Genomic DNA, 23050 nt, shown 5'->3' with positions numbered 1-23050 from the left:
TACAGTTTGCATGTGTACATGCAGATCTTAGCAAAAGTGTCTATGGAAATGGGCAGATACTTAGTTATACATTTTAAGTCAATTTACATGACTGATATGCTAAATTTTAATAAAGTAAATACAACTGACAAACATATGTTTGGACATCTATGTGACCTTGTGGCCTGAAAAAAAATCTCAAAATTGATGGCAGGTAAAATGAAGGATCAGAATCTGAAGAAGTCTTTATGGCAGTTTTTTTTTAAATGCAGACTTATTCAGAAGTAGAGCAGAATGCCAGAATTTCTCAGTCTGATCTGGCAGCTCAGCTGACTTCTGTCAAAGACAGTGACAATAAAAGTTCTGGCTAATGGCGTATTTGCATGCAATGTACTGAATTCTTGCTCAGGAATGTGCTTGGTAAGTGAAAGTAGGGGCAAGTAAAGTAAGAGAATGTTTATAAAGAAATAATGTTTAAAATATACATATCTCTTTACCTTGCTTTTAAAAATGGATACCAACTGACAATGACTCTGAATGGAAGCTCAGGTTATACTGAATGACACAGTTAATCTTAATTCTTGCCCCTACCGCGCTACTAATGAACTAAAAAAATGCAGCTGTAAGCAAAGCTCTGCATTTTGAATATTAATAGTCTGATCTTCAGTTTTCGCTCCTGGGTGTTTTTTTATTTGTCCTATATTTTGCATGGTGTAATTATGTCACTGATTACAAACATATTTTGGGTCAAATCATGCAATTATGCGCTACCTGCCACATTCTTTCATAACATTGTTCAGATAACCACAATTATAAAACAGTTTCAAAATCAGGTAATTCCCCTCCTTTAAATGGAGAAGATATCCCCGTGAAAGAACAGGCTTCATCTCTGTCAAGCACAGTATGAGAATCCTATAGTCTTTCAAAGACTGAAGATTTAATCTGATATGGCTTTAGGCTACCCAGGCAGGTAACAATAGCTTTATCTTCTATCCTCTAAGGGCAGATGGAAGTCAGTGTGATTGACTGTGCCACCACTGTGCTTCTGAGTTGCTTGTAGCAGCCTGTAGGCTATTCATGTCCATACAAGTTGACCTTAAGGAGAATTTATCCCTCATTGGAATTTGAAGAAAAGCCTGTGAAGAATCACAGGTCAGTCATGTGTGTTATTGAAATGTTTTCCAAGCAAGCTTCAGCACAAGCAGTTTACGAACCATGGTGAAAGTTTCTTCCTGTCTTCTATTTTTTATTGGAATTCTCCCTTTCATACAGCACTCTCATTAGTTTTCTTTCCTGTAACTGAATCACTCCTGAAACAATTAATATCCGTTACCTTTTCCATTAATAAATCAAGCTAGACATAAGACAAGTCTTTATTTTCTTTTCCTCCACAGTTTAATTAGATCATTGTTTGATAGATCTTTAAAACATCTGACTGTACTCACTTGTAATAGGGTTATAAATCCTACTAAAGATCAAATTATACGTTTCTTACTATTATGCACATCACTTTAAAATGTCACCCAGCTCTTTGGGTATTCTTTCTCCCTTTTTAGAAGTACACTAGTATTTCCATAGCTATTGCTTGGAAATCTCATGTTGCATAACTGGTTGATTTTTTCTTTCTTTTATTTTCCTTACCCATTCTGCAAAACAACTAAAAATAACGGCCATCATCAATAATACAAATTAAAATATTATTAAGCATCTGACTGTGCTGTCTAACTCCAGCAACAGCAGAAACAAGTAAAACTATCATATTTATGGACACATACACAACACCGAATGTTGTGTTCTCTGTGAAAAAATTACCCCTGCACACCAGACCCACTCAAATCACAGGCATTTAAGAGAGGAGTTGGCTAAATTTTCCACTGAAATTATTTCATTATTCAGGATTTTTATTAAAAAAAACAAATGATATAAGCATTCTTTCAAACTTCATTCTCAGAATCACACATACCAATTTTGCTCTAATGCTCCAGAAAAACTTTGCCTGTGTCTAAAAACCAGCAATTTGCAACTCAGTGAGTCAAGTCTGACAAAATAATAAGGCACTGAAAACAGAGTCTGATACTTGAAAGTGCTATGGAAGCTTACCTACAGGGCAAGCTTACCTACCAGCTCTGCCTAGTATGGGACAAACACTGAAGTATGGGAAGGCATATACGCTACTTTTGATTTACAGCGTCTTCATTCACAGTCACAAAATATTCTGACAGATTGACACAAAATGGAAAACTCATTACTTTTACCAGAATTTATCATTTAAGAATGATTATTCTTGATGGAAATATTTCCATTTATATGGGAATATTATTTCTAAGTTTTTCTGTTAGGACCTTTAAATGTAATAGTGATTTAGTAACTTTAAATTTAAATATTGGCTTTAGAACAATGAAATCAAACTTCTAATTACAAAATACAGAAATGAACACTTAGGACTCTGAAATTCAGCCCCTGTTGTAGATTAAGCACCATTCGTTTAACTTAACCTAGTAGAGACACACATGACAGGCTATGAGGAAAGACTTCTTTCTAGAAAGTCAAACTCTCCCATTTTGTTTGGAGGTCCAAATACTACATACTACCTGCTAGAAAAACAATCTGTCTTGTGAAATTATGCAGCTGTTTCCCTAGAATTTGAGTTTATTTATCATATTCAGTGCTTCTTTCCACAAACACTCTATATAATGTCCTGTGGCTCTCTACTGTTCTTTAACTGAGGTCTCTGCAAGATTTTTCCTGATTGTCTTCAGGGTTAACATAGTGAGCTTTGCCTGGATCCATCCCAGATCCACTTGGTCCTGCCAGATCCTGAGAAATGTGACCCTAGGCCGGAGAAGAATTCAACTTTTGCAACATCTTAAACACAAGAATAGCATTGTGCTGGAGGATGAGCAATAGGAAGCGCTTTGCTGGATCACGGCTACTGCTCGCAGTTGAAAGGCTGAGGCCCCATTATTAAATCCAGTCTTGAGTTTAACTATGAAAACTTCCTTGTGCAGTAAAAATAGTTCATCTCAGGATTAATGCAGCATTTTGGATGCCATATATCTGGTCTGTTTGCTACCCTAACTTCACCATAGGTATTTGTTATGTTGGGTTATTCTGAGAGCTGGTTTTTTTTCCTGACTGCTTTCTATATTGGGCAGATTTTTCCAGGCATCTATGTGAACAGATTAAAAGGCAAAAATATACAAACTAGTAGAAATATATAAGGCCTTTCTGGGAGACATATAGTTGAAATGTCTGAATGGTACCTTTCTCTGGAAGATAGTCTTCCAAGAGGCACCGTTACTTAAGCTCTGCTTGGACTATTTTAGGCAGACCACTGGGCCAAGTGTCAGGCAACTGCACTCTTGCACTTAGTGGCACTTACTGCCAACACACTGGGGTTTGTACCACAACTGCCACAAACAGGGTCAGGTAGTAGGTACTCTGAACACCACACCTTAACCAAAAGTCAAAGAGGTTCTTCAAAGACACAGGAGCCCATTTTCCACAGAGAGGTATGTGAGTGGCTCCTAATGACTGCCTCCGAGGCAGTGGAAGTGAGTTCCACACAGGATGGACTTTTCAATTCCCTGTTCACATGTCTGTTCCCCTCCATTTGCGGGGAGAGGCTGATACATGACTTTCCACCTGTTCTCGTGCAGGACCAGCACTGAGGAGCAGTCAGGGACTGAGGACTGCTGGGTGTCAATCACAGTAGAGAGGGGAGAAGGAGCCACCCATGGAGTACAGGCAGGTACTGTCAGGACTGGCAGCTCAGTTCCTCAGGTACAGAAAGCTTATCAGCTCCTATCTCCTGCTGCCCAAAGGCCACGATCTGGCAAATTACTGCAGATAAACAAATAGTGCCATTAGTAAGCATCCACTCCAATCTTGAATGTGCTTCAAAGGCCGCTGCTTATCAACACCCCACGGCAGAAATCAGAACTAGGACTGAACTTGACAAAAGTTGTGTATTTGGGTATTTAAACTCTTTTGAAATACTAAAACAGAAAGAAATCAACTTTTTGGAAGAAGTTTAGGATAACACTTTTAAAGCAAAATCTAAAAATGAATGCAACTATTTAGATAGTGACATTCACACTAAAAGATACCATTTGCTTGGATGAGACATATAAAAGAACATGATCACAAATGCTGAAGCAATGACAGTATCACGATACCATGGAACAGGAATATGACTATTCCTATATGGGAAACCACAAAGTGAATGGTAAATGGTGCATGCGTTAATACATCTGTATTAACAGTCCTATTTGAATGGGTGTTAAAACACTTCTCAACCACTCATGTCCAGACCCTAACGGGTGCTTTGTAAAGGCAGTAAATAGTCGCATAACCGTTAAAAAAAAAGTAAAATATATGCTTATAGAATACTTTCTAGTAGTTGTCAGTACAATATGCTGTTGTATCTAGTCTTTACGTACATTTTCCCTCTGAAAATCTGAAACGACAGATACGGTTTTTGCACGGGTTTTGCAAAGGATTTCGCAGGGGTCCCGGGTGAGCGTGGGCCAACGAGCCGCGTGCGCGCCAGCGCTCAGGGGAGAGAGTCAGACGGGATGGCGGGAGAAGTAAGATCCCTGGCCTTCCATGTTGACTTGGTGGGTTTTCCCCGCAGGTGCACCGGGACAATTCCTATTTCGCCAGTTCATAAAGGTAAGCCTCTTCCAGCGGAACTACCTGCCTGTAACCATCGGGCTGGAAACCAAGCGACGTGCGGGCACAGGGGCAGGACCCGCTCCCCGGGACCGGACAGGGAGGACGCTCCCTGCCGGGCGCTACTTCACCTCCTGCCGGGGCTCCCCGGGGCTCCAGCGCTGCCTTCCCTGCGCCGCGGCTCCCGGCGCGGCCGCCCGCCCCCGCGCCCTCCCCTTCACCTGCCGGCGGCGACGGCCCCGCCCGCGGCCGCTCGCCCCCTTCCAGCGCCCGCCCGGCGCCGCTTACCTCGCCGGCGGGGCCTCGCCGCCACCAGGCACCCCAGCACGGCCGCGCAGAGACAGAGGCGGCGAGCTGCGGGGGCGGCCCCCGGCATGCTCGCGGCCGCCCGCTCCCCTCCGCCGCCGCCCCGCTCGCCTCGCGGCCGGGAGGCTGTTCCGCCGCCGCGCTCCCGGGCCGGACGGCGCCTGCCCGCTCTTCTGGCGGCTCCGTGCGCCCACACCGCGCCTCAGTGCAGCCCCTCCCGCGGGGGGGTCCTCGGCCGGGCACGGCCCTCAGCCCGCCTCCCTGCCGGCCCCCGGGCCGGCCCCGCCGGCGGGGCGGTGGCAGAGTCCGGTCCCGGCGCTTGGGCGGGCGGGTACGGCTTGTGCCCGGGTGCGGCCTGCGCCCATCCCCTCCCCGGGTGCCCCATGAGGGGAGATTGCCAGCAAGCGAACGAAACGTTCAGTGATTCTTGTCGGGGGGTTTATGAAGGTACTTTTCTGAGTCCCTGACAGCCCCAAAGCCAGTCAGTGTCATAGAACCATAGAATCTTTGGGCTGGAAGGGAGCTTTAAGGTCATCTTGTCCAACTCCCCTGCAGTGAGCAGGGACATCTTCAACTAGATCCGGTTGCTCTGAGCCCCGTCCAACCTGACCTTGAATGTTTCCAGGGATGGGGCATCTACCACCTCTCTGCGCAACCTGTGCCAGTGCTTCAGCACCCTCGTTGTGAAAACTTTCTTCCTTAAATCTAGTTGAAATCTGCCCTCTTTTAGTTTTAAACCATTACCCCTTGTCCTATCGCTACAGGCCCTGCCAAAAAGTCTGTCACCACCTTTCTTATAAGCCCCCTTTAAGTACTGGAAGGCTGCAATAAGGTCTTCCTGGGGCCTTCTCTGCTCTGGGGAGAGAAAGATCAATGTCCTACTGTCCTCCTACCCCTAATTATATTTATTTTCTAATGTGCAGTAAAATGCTGAAAAAGAGCCGATTTCACATTGTCTGCCATGAATGCTTAGGTCATTTCCGTAGATGACCAAGAGTGTTCTGCACTTCTGCTTTAGTAATAATTGCAGCCTGCTGTGCTTGATAGCATTAATGCAGAATGAGTTTTGCAAATATTTAACAGTTTCAAGGCTTGCTGGGAGATACTCCTCTTTGGAAATGTCTGGCAGAGGACAAAGAAGAGGACAAGTCTCAGCATTTAAGATTTGTCAAGGCTGGTATTTTTGCTCGTAGGCCTGAGATTGTGCAGGCACTGAACTACTTTGCACACACAAGGGCGTACAGCAGTCCACAGAAACGGTTCACATTCTCTGCAGGCTATGTAGACCTAAATCAAACAAATAAATGTTGCTGATACTAAAACACAGATCACTGCCACCGACTGAGCATCTCCAGGGGTAAAATGTTCAGTGAGGACTGTTTCCAGGAGGTACTGAACCTGGGTGGCTCTTTGCAGAGCAGGTTTCCCTACAGAAGGGGGTATTGGGGCTTGGAGTCGCGGCGGAGACGCAGCATCGTGTGGGTAACCTCAGCCTGCTTTCGTGCACGCACCCTGAGCCTCTTCACTGGAAGAAGCAGTTCAGCTCCGTGACAGCAGTGAGTTTTTAAAAGGAATTGCTGGCACTGCCTGGCCGTTGAATTCAGAGTCTTGGATTCCTGTCAGTTCTCTGAGGCAGATACTGTTTTCCTAAGCAGTCAGGGAAATTTTAACAATGAGGTTTCTTAACTGTTTAGTCAGCTATCTGGGTTATTTGTTACCAGGTATGATAAACTTTTATCCTGAAAAGCTGCAGTCATCTGAAATTAATTTGGCTTTTATTTTTTCCCAAACTGCTTGTTTATAAAGAAGACAAAAGGATAGAATGAGGTATTTTAAAAACAAGTTACAAAATAAGGACCTAGAAAGAGAGATGTGGGAAGCTTTGACAAAATTTAAACACTGAGCTACTTCTTTGATCCCTGGTAGTCATGATGGAGTGGTATTTAGAGGAGGATTAACACCTTTCATCATGGATCATGCAGGAGACTGAAAGAGGTGGCAATAACGGCTGCTGGAGTAAAGATACCTTTCATCTTTCCTCCACTGGTTTTCCTCTACCAGCTCCCTCTGCTACTATCAGCCTTGTAGCCTCTTACAGTGACAGCAGAGCAAGAGCATATTGTGGTTAAAAGAGCTGACAGCTTGCCAAAAGCAGTACTCTGCGCTCACAGTGACGGAGTTGTGTCAGTGAATTTATGAAAAATGGAAGTAATTTCTAGGGCAGCCTCATGCTTATGATAGTTTAAGTCTTTCCAGCAGGTTGCAATTTCAGAAAGTTTTAGGCAGTAATTTACATAGTTTTAATTAAGTAAATCATAGGCTACGTAAAATCAGTTTGCACTACTGAAATCACCTCTTTCACTTATGATGGAATATAAAGTCAAACTACAATTTTGTAAGTACATATTATTAAGTAGCAGAATGTTGGGGAGGAAAACCCAAGACTGTTGAATGGAGGAAGAATTTTAAAAACTATAAACGATTATGTAGTCCAAATCATTACTGTGGTAAACAGTTTAAAGTTTGACTAAAAACACGACACAGGGTGCAGTGGTATCAATGCTAGGGAGCATTTAGACATTGCAGCACAGAGCAGCATTTCCCAGAGTGGTTTTTATGAATAACAATGAAGAAAGAGAGATGTAAGGTTGGTTTTGAAAATTATTCAAAGGCTAACTTCCAGTTTAGTAATCTCAGTCTGTTCAGTAAAGCTTTTAAATATATATTTAATTTAAGGTGGATTCTTAACTTTTGCCTGTGAACGAGCTAAATTCTTTTTTTGAACGAAGCCTGAGTAGCAGTGCTTTTGCTGATGCAGGACTGACTTATTAGGGAGGGAAGAGCATAGTGATAAATTGGAGAAAACAGACGTGTTGGATGACAAGGAGCAGGGACTTGGGCAATGCTGAAAATAGAGTCATTTTAAGAAGTTTAAAAATTCAGATAAAAAAGAAGGTGGCTCTGCTGATGCTAAGTCCTTGGTGCTGCAGCTAGATTGTTCTGGTTTAATGGTTATCTGCTAAAGTTTGTGACGGTGCAGCTCAATGTGTGTATGCGTAACGGGAAGCCTAGAAAAAACGTGAAAGAGAAAAAAGGGGACTTTCTTATAAATGCAGCCAACATAGCAACTTCTTACTTCCATCTGTCACTTCTGTTACCAACATGCTAGTGTGATCTCTGTAACAATGCACCTTAGATCAAGAAGTTCATATATATGAAATACGCATCCTATAAGGTATTTGACAAGACGATGTGACCTCAAATTGCATTTGGGGTAACAGTCCACAGCAGGCAGCACACAAGTGGATAGCAGGCTGATTAAAGATAAAGGAGTAATAGCCTTAAGTATTTTAGGTAACTAACTCAGGAAGAACAATCAGCGGTGTTTGCCAAATCATGTACATTCGCAAATATGTGTGCATAGCTGTTCAGGTGTGAACTGGAACTGAGACATCACCTTTGAGTTTTAACAGTGTTTGGCTCCAGACAAAGCCACAAGTATTTTTTGTATTTGTATCCAAGCCCTAAACTCAGAGGATAAGGGGATCACCTAGAACAAAGGCAATGCTTGTTGTAGGCTACTTGGAATAGCACGTAATTAGCGTGAATGCTGGTGCGCAAGAGAGGGGAAGCAGAGGTTGAGAGCTGAGGGCAGCAGCTGGGTGGGTGGATGCTGTCCCAAGCAACGAATCCCCAGCTCTGACACTGAGAGGTTCTTAGCGATATTTTGTAAACTAAGGTAAACAATTAGAGAAGAATCTGATTAAATTTAAGGTAAAATTGCCCAGTATATCTGGGCAATTATTATAAGCCTTTTCTTTCAAACTGTGTAGCTAAGAGTACGAATGGAAGTCTTTCTTAAATCCTCTGTGCTGCCCCGTTAAGCCTGTCTGTATTGTGGGCAAGGTAAATCTGAATAAGCCCTTTAAACCTATGTTACTGTATTTGTTATCTGTGCAGAGATAGAACATGGATGATAACTCCAAATAAAGCTGTGAGCAGAACTTGGAGACTGGGAGAAATTTCCCTGCAAAGCTTCAAAGGGTCATTGTGGTAATGCCAAGTGCTGAATGTTTGGAAAGAGTTGGCTTCAGCAGATAACACCTCTCCTGTAAGGAGCAGATGGCTGAGGGACAGCCCACAGCTCTGGGCAGATCCCAAAGCATCAGAGAGAGATGAGTTCTCTTGCACTTGCCCTTTAATGTTTTCGGTTCTTTCTGTTTGTAAAAATGATTTCTTTCCAATTATGCCAGTTCATGTATGTGAACTTGTCCTTTCTGAAACAATAAATTAACATTCTTTGTCTAATCAAAACAGTTCTGTCCTTAACGTCAAATTCCAATCTTCCCTTTGAATTGTGGGTTGTGTGACTTTTAACTTAGCTAAGGTTCATTTGATTTACAAAGATGGTTTAACAGCTCTGAAACATGTGTCCCAAAACATCAGTAAGGCATAGGAAGACACAACTAAGAGCCGTTGCCAGTTCTGGTTCAGAATGAGATATTTGATTCTATCCTCCATCCCTGTCTTTGACACCAAATAAATAGAAACAGAGAATCAGTAATGGTCATATGCATTTATTTAGTCATTCTGTGGCTAACATAACAGCATTACAAGAGGTTAAATTTGCTCATGTTTATTCTGATGGCGGCTTTTTCTGAAAACTACATGGCTTTTGAGTGGCATTTGTTTTTCAAAATGCTTTTAAAATTTGTAGAGGGTATTTTTTAAACTGCCATGTAAATGTACTCAGCGTTGACAGTCTGTTTAGCTTTCAAAAGTAATGACATCTTTAGTATGTTTTAGCTCCTAATTCTCTTTCATATTTGACCTCTTGTATATACTATATTTGACTTATGTAGTAAAGGACTTCAGTATAAAAATCTAATGTAATTTGGCTTGGATAAGCAGTATGATGTTTAATATAAATTGTAGGAAATCTATCTCCAGAGGTTATTAAGAGCCAAATAAAATCAGTGGTAGACTTTCCATTAACTTCAATTGTCTTTGGTTCAGCCTCTCACTCTTTTATGGTTCTCCAATATTTTTATATTGTTTATTATATAATGGCTTGAAACTTAATTCAAAGGTCTATCAGTCAGCTGGATTTACTCATAATGTGCCAGAATATTTTGAATTCTGGGAAGTCACTTGGACGGTGGAATATTAATAGAATAATCTTGGTTTTACCCATACTGAACAGTGGCACTGACATGTAATTACACTGATTACTTGCATGTGATACAACTGTCACTTACTATTTCTTCTCTTTCTGTCTCCCATGGTTTGTTTTTGTGTGTGTACAGCTTAGTAAGTTGCAATTTTTAAAAAGTAGAAAAAACATGAAATTAATTCTTTAGCCTATATAGAGTAAAGATTACATGAGTAAGGTCCAAAGCATTGATGTTGTAGGTAACCATGTACTTCATACTCTTAGTCTTACTGACTTTAGGCTGTTTGTATTTGCGCTGCTGTTTTGATATTTGTCAAATAAAAATTAACATTACTGGGTAAAAGTCTTGAGTAAATTATGTGCTCTACTAAAATGCAAGTGAGAAAAATATTCTTAAAATATGTAACCTACTCAGATGGTGAACAAATAATGAAATATTTTTCTCAAATTCTCGGATTACTTTTGTTAATATGAAAGGCTTTGGTCCTGTAAAGACTTAAAGATCTGTTTTACTGAAATTCCTCAAGAACCTCCCACATACTAGTGCTAAGAGTTATGTTTTTTTCTTTCTGGACCTATAATTTCTCCTCCTAGCTTTTACCTTATATGTGGGACCAGCTCACTAGGCTATGAGGCAGTAAGATCACTGAGCAGCCAAATCTGGCTGTGTCCAAATACAGACGTGGCACCCCTGATAAGAGGTACATCCTATCCACACTCAGTGGTTGTCTGATAACACTGAATATACAAATAAATAAACTGTGGCTAGCTCAGCAAGGAAAAGACGCATTCACCAAAGCACAAAAAGCACATTCTTTGGCTTTGTTTTATGAAAAGGTCTGGTCCCTGACTCAAGGAGAGAGTTCACAGCTGAGGATCATAAAAGGAAGGACGCACATAGGGTTCCCTCAGTTTTGACTACTGCGCTGTGTTAGTCTGTGTCTTTCCTTAAGCCTTTGCCTGTGTTGTAGAGAAAGGCAATTTTTTTTTTTTTAATAAAGAGTGTAATGGTAAGAACAGATGCACTCTAAAAGGGCAGAAGCACAGATCATCAATTAGCTTTAGCTGGGGGGAGTTGCACTGATTTTTGCCGAGGATTTCACCCAGAATTCCTGTTTTCATGTGTATCTTTATACAGTAGGAAGAAACTGAGAAATAACTCCTCACAGAAAGAAGCAGATGTGATTCTCTCCCCGCCCCCCCCATTTTCCATTGGGCTTTGCTGAGGCTTTAGACAAGTATTTAGAGGAATACAGATTCCCCCTGCCTCACGCTAATGGAAAATATGTTTCCTGTGTGTTCCCCAGATAAAATTATGTATTTTTCTTGGATAGGAGTAAGATATCTCACTGCAGATAGCACTTTCTTGGCACAGCAAATTATAAAAATGTTTTTTATCATCTATAGTTTGAAGAAACTGGAAGGACAATGTCTGCCTGGTGCCCTGTTAACTTCCCTCTCTCATGGTTTGGCCATCTGAATTTTTAGGTTAAAAACATTGATTTTTAAAATGCTTAAAAGGACAGAGCATGACTTGATCTGATATCTATTGACATAGGAACAAAGCACAGACCTCATTTTGTAGTAGTAATAAACAAAATGTTCAAAAATAGTAATAAAAAATGTTCAAAAACTATTTTACAAAATTGTGCAAGGTAGTGTTGCTAGCTGGATTTCTAAAAATCAAATAATGTGAAAATCCACTACAATATTATTTCAGTAGTACATCAGATTTAAAAGCCTGGTGCTAAATTAATTACACTGAACTATTCCGAGGGCTATTAATTTCAAGAAGTGTTAAACATGATGCAGCTATAGTGTCTGGCTCAGGAATCCCTAAGCATCAGACTGGAGAAAATTGAAAACAGGACACGGAATTGTTTAACTTGTGTGTTCTATTTTCTCTAAGCAATATGGTATTGGTCACTCTCAGGCACTGCTACTGAGCTATATGATTTGACTTTTCTTATGTTCTTAATCTTTAGCAAGGAGTGGACCTATAGAAGAAAGGGATACACAAAAAACAAGGCAGAAACAGCTGCCTAACCATTGCCAAATTTACCTGGGAAAACTTAGATGGCTTGTGAAACTACCTTTTCCCTCTCTTATTGCCCTTACCTTGTAAACAAATTCATGGTTTAGTTGACAGATAAATAATTTAATTGACTTCTGGCAGACATTGAATTTAAGATTAAATGTACATATGGATTTTCAGGAGTCAGATCAGTTATGGGCATCTGAAGGGAGAAAAAAAAAAAAAACAACCAGAGCCAAGCTACTAACAAAATCCCCAACCAGACCAGTGCAGGTTGGGATCAACATTTGTAGTTCTGATGGCTGTTTCAGTGCCCCTGGGAGAGGTGACAGTCTTTGCATAGGCTTTGCCCAAGGCTGAAGTTGATGCTAACATCCAGATCTTTCCAAATTATATACATGTGTATATTCACACTTTTGTATCCAAGGAAAGGAGGAGTATTCAACTGCTAGGCACTGAAGTCACAGCAAAGCCTCCGGCATCAGGTCTCTTTATAATTTTGCAAGTTTGTCAGATTTATACTTCATTTACTTTCACGCATTTTCTGACTAAGCTGGGTAACGGTATCAGTTGTAGATTCCATAAACCCTCTACACAGATAATTTATTTACTAGAATCTCTGTAGAAACTGATGATAGAGAGGCAAAGTGGTACTAATCTCTCTGAGATCGGGGTGTTTGTCTCATGCTTTCAAAATTAAACAAATCACAATATTTGAGGTTAGCAAAGATTTTTCTTTGAGTCAGATTGTTAATGACATACCATAGGGTATAGACATGACTCACAATAGAGAAATAGAGAGCAATGGTCTCAACCAATTCCCTACTGCAAGGGATTGTTAACAATGCTCTTTGGTTTGGATTTCTTCTGTCTCTCATTCCCTCCTCTTCCCTTCCTCTGGAACTTTATCATTTTGGCTACCACTACAGATGATGGCTTTATTAGCAAGGTTTGGAAAGCATCCCTCGAGTGTTCAATGGATCCCTCTGGACTAAAACTCTCCTATATGGATGCCCAATCTTCCTGTTGGCAGGTTTGTTCAGGGCAGTGGCTTTATTCTTTGCAGACCTCTTTCAACAGCTGAAGTGGGTAGATCTGAATTGTCAACATGTGTTTAACATTAAATTTCAAAAGAACCTCAAGTTTTGAAGCTAATAGGAGGAAGAAACAGAAACATTGAAAAAGGAAAGCTCTAGGAGCTGAAAGGAGGTTCTGAAAGCTCTAGGAGGTTCTGAAAGGGAGACCAAAAAAAATCTAGAAAAATCTCAGGATAGAAGTGCAAAAGCCTCATTTAAGTCATTTAAGTAGAGATCTGAAACTGCAGTCAGGAATCAGGAAAAATCAGGAATTTTTCAAGGAATATCTTATCCTGGCAAAAAAAGAGACAATTATTCCCTGCATGATGTAATTATTGTAAAATTTTATAACTAAAATTTTAAAATGTAGCTTTTCGTAATGGGGTGTCAACATTTGTATGAATTAAGTGCCAGAAGGCAAACTGCTTCATAGGTAATGGATCAAATCTTAAAACTATGCACAATAGCACAGATGTATTGATAACAATACAGATACGTAAGCTTCAACTGGAAATGGGAGACACTAATCTAATTCAATTAGAGTAGTTTAAAAGATTAATCCTTATTTTATTGGTAGTTTAAGGACCTGTGGTAAATGTTATGTTATTTTTTTATTTAATGTCTTTCTGGCATAATGTTGATTTAAGTACTCTGTTCAGATTTACTGTTAATTTGAAGTTTCTGTTCCATTACCTTTCTTCCTCTATGGTTAGGAATTTTCATATGAACTGTGTGAGATAATGAGACGGCTTATCAAGACAGAGATTTGAGTAAGGATAAAGAAAATGTAACTGCTGTATTCTGACATTGAATATTGTTAATAATCTCAGTTTTGTAATTTTAAAAATAGATCATAAGTAGATCTGAGAACAAAAGCCAGATGATCAGTGGGAAAAAAATAAATCCTTGTGGCATCTTTTATCATACAAGTTTTGTTCCAATGGCTACGTAGGTCAAGAATTAATAAAACGATAACTTCAGCAATAAAGACAGAGATAGTGTTACTTAAAAAAACCCAACAAACCAGCTACTTCATTTCTCCAGCTAGAACAAGACTGTTGTGTATTGGCTTTCCCTAAGTTGCCTCTTCAACACAGACATCTGTAGGCATTTGACTCTGCCTTAATCCTTCCCCAAGACCTGTGATTATAACATAATTTCTTATTTTTTGCAGTTAAAAATGCACCCTTTCTGTATCATAGCTGTCTGACTTCAGAGTTGCTATGTTTACATCTATGGTCCTGAAAAAGGGAAATCATGATTAACTTGTAGCATTTGGTAGGTATTGTTTGTGAAAACATGTAAGCGGGTGAGTTAAGGGTGAATGCCTTCTTCACATTCCTTAAGCAAAGACTCATTATTCCAACCTATTGGGACAACTTATCTCCCTTGCAATAAAGAACATATTATCTTCATTCCAACTTCATAGGTGTTATTTATATAGTGCACCAAATATTTTATACGGATATACAAAACTGATTTCTATCTAGAATTAACAAAGTATTAATTAAATAAAACTAATTATTGAATAGATGTATTAAACAACGTACCTGTGTGGATATATAACTGATAAAGATATTGAGTGCTATTGCTAGAATTGTAATACTTTATTGTAGATTATTTATTTTATGTTATTTATTTACATTATATATTTTACATTATACTTGGCACAACAGAGCAGTCGTAGTAGAGCATCCTACTACTATTGGTATTCTAAGTGTTCTTCATGAGCCTGAACTATGAAAATATAAAATTAAATAAATGCATCTTATTGTTAATAATCTCCTTTTAGGCCTGTTGGTCTGTAATACTGTCCAGTTTTCAACTCCTTTGCTATGGTTCAAAGACCACCCATGGGCTTAGAGAATGCTTTCAGCAGGTCATTGCTGAAACTGCCAGATGAAACCAAGATAAAAGATACCAGAAAAAACTGTAAAAAGCAGAGCCAAATTATACTGTTATACTGCAGCAATGTCTGAATGCAAGTTGAGGGAGAAAGTTTGAAAAGAATGGAAAATGTTAGGTGTTGTAATAGTCTCTGGTGGGGATTACCTAGTTACGCTGGTGTCGTGGGTTAGCCCCAGCCAGCGACAAAGCACCACACTGGTGTGGCCCCACTGAGCTACATGGCTTTGTGCTGGTAAAAGTTGGTCATAGGATTTACATGATTTTAATACAGTTCCAGTAATTAGGGCGAGAAGTCTTTACATTTAAGTGAATTTTCTTTCGGTCCTGCCTCTGTGTTTTTAGTTTTCTATTGCATACAATACTTTCCTTTTGCAGGATCTACTGCCATGAATTCAAAATACCGCAAGTATAAAATCAAAACAGGAGCTAATGAAAAACACCAGATAGCAAACTTCTCATGTCTTCAACAGTCCTCAAACACCTGTTAGAAATTTGTTTTGTAACCTGCCCTGAAATGTGATGGAGATTAATGCTTATGAGGCCCTTGTGAAAATGTAAAATAGCACAGTTTAAAGCTTCATGTACAGGTCGGCAGAAAACCCGTATCTCAAACACATCTACTGTGTCCTGCCAGGACTATTCCAAGCTGATGTCCTCTGCATTCAGATGAAAATAATGATTATCCTAGTCAATGCTGTTCTTTAACAATTTGAAAGCAAATGTGATCTGATTAGTTACTAACCTAAAGCGACTATTGCTCAGAAGTGAAGATATTTAGAAGTAAAAGTGATCAATACAATGAAACATTTCCTGTCTGTCATTCTGCTGCATTTAGACTGGTCTGAGCTTATATAGATTACAAAGGAAAAGGCTGTTTAAAATCTGTTAATGTTTGTCTGCATAGTGATATAGAGTTGTTCATAGTGGAATGAAGGAATGTTCAATCAAGAAGAAGGAGGAGAAGATGATTTTTTGCCTTGTGTATAATGACAGCCTTAGAACTAAAAATATCTTTTTAAACAAGAGATATCCTCTGTAACATTTTTTTCCCACTTGGTCCTTGATAACCTTCTTGGTTTCTCTTTTCAGAGTACCCCCACATAGGTAGAAGCCAGCTCATCTGTATTTTGAGGATGAAGGGTCATTTTAAACTCCGCAACCCATTAAGAGCAGGTTTACTGAAGTTAAAACAATTCAGTCTCTAAGCCCTCTGCAAAGGCACTATAATCTGTCAGTACCTTTCCTCTTGGATGGTACAGATTTAATCCAGAGATGTCGCATTTGCTGATTTGTAAAACTAGGAATTCCTCTTCTACAGTTCTGTGACTCTTTGTGATGCTCTTACCTCTGTTTCCAGACTTGCTGCTCCACGAAGAGCAGACTGGAGCCTTAGTGTTGTGTATTTGAAGATAATCCCTAGACCACAGGCATTTTTTCGGCATCTGTGAACATAAAGGTTATGACAGTTGCCCCTTCTGAGTGTAATCTTCGGTTTTACAAGAATTGCGCTAAAAGATTTTCAAGCTGTGATTATCTCTTCCTGCTTTGTGTGGTATTGCTAAGGAAAAAAACAACAGTGGAAGTTCTAAAAGCAATACGTTCTGCAGTGTTTCAAGACCTTCAATTTGCAACTAAATTATGTACTTAGCTTTACACACTTGACTTCCTTGGACTATTTAACAGCTTACACTGCAGCACATGTTAAAGTGTTTGCAGGATCAAAATCCACATCCTCTCTGCACCATTAAATGTTTTGCAATTGAAGGGTGGTTAGATTCCCCAAGGGGTTGTCTTTTATGTATAAATGGAGAACATCCATGGCTTGCATCTGGGATTTCTCATCTTGTTTGAGTGATCTAATCTCCTTAGTGTGTATGTGTGTACTCATGCACTTAAATATGTAGACATAGTAATGACCAGAATAAGCTTGCTGGGGGAAAAAAGCAAGCAGGAAAAGGAATTGCCAAATATTCTTTAAAACACTTCTCTTAATATTGTGGAAATTTTAAAACATTTTCCTTTCTGGCCACCTCTATAAATTACCCACTGTTTCCCTGTATTCTGTCTGCCTAGCAAAGCTCAGGGCAATTTTCAATATTCCAAAACATTGACTAGCATGAAAATAGAAAACTAGAAAACAGTTAAAACTCCCCAAATTTTTGTTTTGCTTTTTTTCTTCTCATATTAAATTTCATCTTCACTTCTCTGAGCTTCCCTCCAATGCTGCTCTGGAGCAGTTTGTTATAACTTACATGTGTATATATATATATGTTTATATATGCATATGAAGAATATACTTGTGTCTGTGTGTATGTGTAAATACATACATATGTACGTTTTACATATGAAGGATTTATAATGATATTGGTGGATATAGGAGGTTTATTGTTTTGTCAGTTTAAACTGTAAATCTGCCTAAAGCATGTAAGCTGAATTTTTACTGCATGATGCCATGCAATTTTGTGTTCAGTGTAAGTCACATTGCAGACAACAAATTTTAATACATAGAGGTTTTTTTGTGTTCATGACCTATATCACCTGATACTATCAACTCTCTGCAAAGATCTTTAAGCCCTCTGTAAGAAAATTGTAGTTCATTCTTTGTGTAGCTTTCATGAGTCACAAAAAAGTTACACTGATAGCTCTGCAAGTATTGTCCAACATTTCAGTCCTTGGCCTTGTCACGGAACATAGGTAGCACCATGGAACCAGCTCACAGAATCACAGACTAATAGAATCACAGAACCATTTACGATGGAAAAGACCCTTAAGATCGTCGAGTCCAGCTGTAAACCTAACACTGCCAAGTCCACCACTAAACCATGTCACTAAGCACCTCACCTACACATCTTTTAAATACCTCAAGGGATGGTGACTCAACCACTTCCCTGGGCAGCCTGTTCCAATGCTTGATATTGGATATCAACCCTTCCGGTGAAGATCTTTTTCCTAATATCCAGTCTAAACCTCCTCTGGTGCAACTTGTGGCCATTTCCTCTCGTTCTGTCACTTGTTACTTTGGAAAAGAGACCAACACCCACCTTGCTACAACCTCCTTTCAGGTACTGGTAGAGAGCATTCAGTCTTCCTTCCCTTGCTACCTGCAGTCCTGCAGGTTGCCCACTCTGGAAAGATTCCCACATCTGTGGGTCTGAAGAGGATAATGCTCAGCTGAATGCCCCTGAAGTGGCTACACTGAGCAAAGGAGAGAAATAGGCCTTTTAGTACTGTTTCAGTGTTTGACCACTGTCACAGTAAATAAGTTTTTTCTTATGTTTAAACAGAACTACTGTATTTCAGTTTGTGCCCATTACTTCTTGTCCTTTAAATGAGCACAGCTGTAAAGGGTCTGGTTCTGTCTTCTTTACTCCCCCTCCATCAGGTATCTCTACACATGGAGATCAGCCCCTGAGCCTTCCCTTCTCCAGACTGAACTGTCCCAGCTCTCTCAGCCTCTCCTCATATGTCAGGGGCACCAATCGTTTAATCATCTTCCTGTCCTTTCATGGGGCACAATCCAGTATGTCCATGTCTCTGTTGCACCCAGAAATGGACCCAGCACTCCATATGTGTGTCACCAGTGTTAAGTAGCGGGAAAGGATCACCTCCTTTGACCTGCTGGTGACACTTTGCCTAATGCAACCCAGGGACTGTTGTCTGCCTTTGCTGCAAAGGCACATTGCTGGCTCATGTCCAACCTTTTGACCACCAGGACTTCTGCAAAGCTTTTTTTCAGCCAGCTGGTCCCCACCCTGCATGCCCTGCATGGGATTATTCTTCCCAGGTACCTTTGTGGAACATGAGATTCCTGTTTGCCCATTTTTTCCAGCCCGTTGAGGTCCCTCTGAATGGCAGCACAACCATCTGTTCCATCAACACTCCTCCCTGTTGCAAAGCTACTGACAAGAGTTCTCTGTCCCATCATCCAGGCTATGAATGAAGGTATTAAACAGTATTGGCCCCAGTGTTGACCCCTGGGATACACCACTAATCACTGGCGTCCAGCTGGACTTCGTGCCACTGATCACAACCCTTTGAGTCCAGCAGTCCAGACAGTTTTAAGTCCATGTCACTGTCTGTTTATCTAGCTCATACTTCATCAGCTTGTCTATGAGGAGGTAAAGGGAAATGGTGTTGAAAGCTTTGCGAAAGTTGAGATGAACAAAATACACTGCTCTCCGTTTGTCTGCTGAACTAATCATTTTGCTGTACGAGGCCATCAGGTTGGTCAGACATTTTTTCCCCTTCATAAAACCCCGCTGACTATGCCCAACCACCTTCTTGTCTTTACTGTGTTCGGAAATGGTTTCCAGGGTGGTTGGCTTCATCACCTTCCCACGGTTCAAGGTGAGGCTGACCTGCCTGTAGATTGTCGTTTCTGCACTTCTTGAAGACAGTGGAGACATTTGCTTTCTTTTCCAACCTCAGGAACCTCCCCTGATGGCCATGATATTTCAAAAATAATTGAGACATTGGCCAGCTCCCTCAGCACGTGTGGCTGCATCCCAGCCAGTCCCATAGATTTATGTCCAGTTTGTTTAAATGTTCCCTAACCCGCTCTTGTTCTACCAAAGAGAGTTTACTCCAAATTATTTAATTGACTTGACTTTTGTCAGCAGTTCAGTAGGAAGACGTGCTCTCCAACCTTGGCTCTGCATTAATCTCATGCTCTGTAGCATGACCATTTGGCACTGTGGATGTGACTGAAGATGTCCCACGCTAAAACTCTGCAGGACTGAGTGGGCCGCATGTGTGTGCGCATGCGCGCACGTGTATGTTTGTGGTTATTTCAGTGGTAGCTCTAGAGGTAGTTTTCAGTACAGAGTTCCATAAAACCTTACTGAATAAATATTAAAGCCATTAAAAAAACCCTACATGAGATAGCTGAAAACTGCTGAGATGAATTTGCACTAGAAACTAAAAACAACGGGGTTTTTTTAAAGCTCTGCTATCATGGGTTATTCAAACACACACTCCAGAAAACCAAAACAAAACAGTGGAAACAAAAAAACTGGATGTATGCCATTGCTCAGTGTCAAAGTTTTGCTCAGTATCAAGCAGTATGATAATGAAATAAAAGCTACATTTTTGTTATTGGTAGGATAGGGTTTTCCTCCTATTAAAATTTTAGTCTTCTGTACATATTCCCCTGTAAAAACAGAGAAGGTAAGAGGACATTTCAAACAGAAAGGTTAGTTGCCTCTAGAAGTAGGTGCAAACAAAATATCTTAAGGACAAATTCTGTCATGTTTTCTCAAGTAGAGAGACCACTTTGGGCCAAAATTCTACAAAAATGCAAGAACAAGCATCTTGCTTACAAACTTTCCAGTTCATGTAAACCATGTGTGCAGAGCTGCAGCAGCATCCTGCGGTGAAATAATTCTTCCTCCCTTCTAAACACCTTCTTCTGGAGGATCCTCAGGCTCTTTAAAGAGCTGCCACAAACCTGAAACAGTATTAACATGTTCCCCCCCACACACCTTGGTATTTAGATCACTTCAGGATAAACAGTTATGGAGTAAAGTATTACCATCATTTAAAGAATGGAATATTTGGAAGAATCTTGAAGATTACAAACCCCATTAAATAAAAATCTCACATGAAATATGAGATGTGAGACAAAACAGTGGTTTTTTTTAATGTTATGACTCAGTTTAAGACAGGTTTTTTAAAGTCTCCCAGACAAGACCTCTTTTATTGTAGGGATAGGTATAGGTCTGATTTTGTGTGACTTTCTGAATTAGATCTAGGTGAAAACAATGACTGCACATGGAGGTCAACCATGTTGCAATCAACCAAGTGATTTCATTTCCCTAGAAAGCAAAAAAGTAATGTGCTGAATTGCTATAATTGGAATGGACTTTAATAAAAAATTTTGGTACATGTGAAAACCTTTTCTTACGTATTATAGCATTCTTTTATTTAGGTGTCAGTATTTAACTAGTTGAAGACTATATACTTAAAAAAAAAAATCAAAGTTCTGTGACAACTTTTCACATATGTCAAAAGCCCTTTCTAAATAGGACTAAGCAGAAATGCAGAAAGCATGAAGAATGCTGTAAGGATTTGGAGCACAAGTAGCTTCTTGTGAAGGATGCAATTTAAAAAACAGCTTTAATGATAATCTTTACTCAATAATGATGGCTTTGGAACTGGCTTGTTTTCTTGACCAAGTCAAATGCAGAATGTTGCTCCAGGGCACATGTTTTCCTGATCAGCTTTTCTTTTGGCTGTGAGCACCAGTGGACTGAGTGGTGGTTTGCTTCCAGCACTGATGAAAAATGGTGTGTTGATGAAGGATTCTAACACAGGGCTCAGCAAATGGGCAAACCTGCTTACTTAATGAAGCAATGTGATACTTCACAGCTTATCGTGACATTCAGCTCTTCTTGCTCAAAAAGAAGCACGTGTCCTAGTCACTGCTTGTCTTTATGACACCACCAGCAGCAACTGAATTTACTGGGGACAAAATTTTCTTTAGTCTCTGGTACTCTTGTAAAAGGATTCTACATATTGTAATGATCTTTGCCTCTACCTTTTATGGAGTCCCTTATAAAAGAAAACTGTGCTCCTGTTGTGCCGTTTATGTACATGATAGGCTTAATTTGAATATTGCAGTGAATATAACTTTAGAAATACCAGTGGGCAAGTTAAGTCCTTTATCTGCTATATGAGTCTAAGAGTATCTTTTACCTATATATATGAGAAGAGGCACAAGCACACAAACACATACATTTGCCTAAGAAAAGGCAAAGTTATACAAAATATATCTTCATATTTCTTACACATGCAAAAAAAATGGCTTTGGAGTGAAACTGGGAATAGCTGAAGGGCTCACTCTCCCCTTGGGATAAAATGCACAACTAGCTAAATAGATATCTTTCAGGAAGTATCGACCCAATTAATTATCTTTAACTTGTTAATATGCCACACTGAACACTTGCATTATTGAGGTTTTGGGTTGCATTTAGGTTGGACTTTCAGGGAGAATCTAAAACTTTGTTTAAAAACTGACATGAAAGAGTGGTTGGGCTGCTTAAAGAATCAGCACCAGAGATATTAGAAAGCAAATTATTTTAATATAAATTTGTAAAATGATCCAACTTAACAGAATTTGATGGCAAGGTTCACTCTATTACTTACCTAACATGAAAAAGGTGTACAAAAAGAGACCAAGTTACAACTAGATTGGGATGATTTGCTCGTGGATTGAATCGAGTTAATGTGGATATTGAGGAGAGAAAGTAGGGGAGACCATCCTGTTGGGTCACGAGGTTCAGAGTGGATTGAAATTCACCCCTAGTCCCAGACTTGTTCAACGGTTTATGTCTAAGGATGGGGAAAAGGGAAAGACAATCAATGAGGGAGACCCTTCTGTTGAGTCATGAGGTTCAGAGTGGACTGAAATCCACCATTAGTCCCAGACTTGGTGTATGCCTAAGGTTAGGTAAGGAAAGTAAAGAAATGCCCTCCCGTTGAGTCATGAGGTTCAGAGTGGACCCCCTTGCTTTCTGAATTCCTTCTCAGAGGGGAGTCTAGGTGCTGCTGAATCCAATCCTAGTCCCAGACTTGGTCAATGGTTTATGACTAAAGTGATAGGGTATCAGGAATTCTGGTGTAGTGCTTGGTGTAGCTTCAAAATAACAGCAATCAAATTCACTAACACCATTGAGATAAATCACAATATCAAATCATATAAAACTTAGTAACATAATTAACCTAAAATTTACTAAGATTAATGATATTGAGATAAATCACAGTATTAAATCACAGCAACATACTAAGATCAGACACATAAAGAGATATGTTATGTACAAAGGTACCTTTAAATATCCCCCCCGAATTCAGTCGAATACTCATATTGAATGCTTTGCATTGCTCAGTGGGTGATCAGCCAAG

The 23050-nt window shown here is 39.9% G+C and overlaps 1 protein-coding gene across 1 annotated transcript in view; it reads right to left on the bottom strand.

Moving 5' to 3' along the window:
- VWDE (von Willebrand factor D and EGF domains) overlaps positions 1 to 5223 on the bottom strand; it is a gene marked incomplete at its 3' end in the record, with an annotated part of 39933 nt that extends 34710 nt beyond the window's left edge. Inside the window, exon 1 of the mRNA XM_081996503.1 lies at positions 4942 to 5223. Within this exon, the coding sequence (XP_081852629.1) occupies positions 4942 to 5029 (88 nt within the window). The 5' untranslated portion in view covers positions 5030 to 5223. The remainder of the gene's footprint in view (positions 1 to 4941) is intronic.
- Positions 5224 to 23050: the final 17827 nt, after the last annotated feature.

Source organism: Phaethon aethereus (genome assembly GCF_964289735.1).
Source record: "Phaethon aethereus genome assembly, chromosome: 2".
Lineage (NCBI taxonomy): Eukaryota > Metazoa > Chordata > Aves > Phaethontiformes > Phaethontidae > Phaethon > Phaethon aethereus.
The sequence above is the reverse complement of the archived record's forward strand: the minus strand, read 5'-3'. Positions and strand labels throughout refer to the sequence as shown.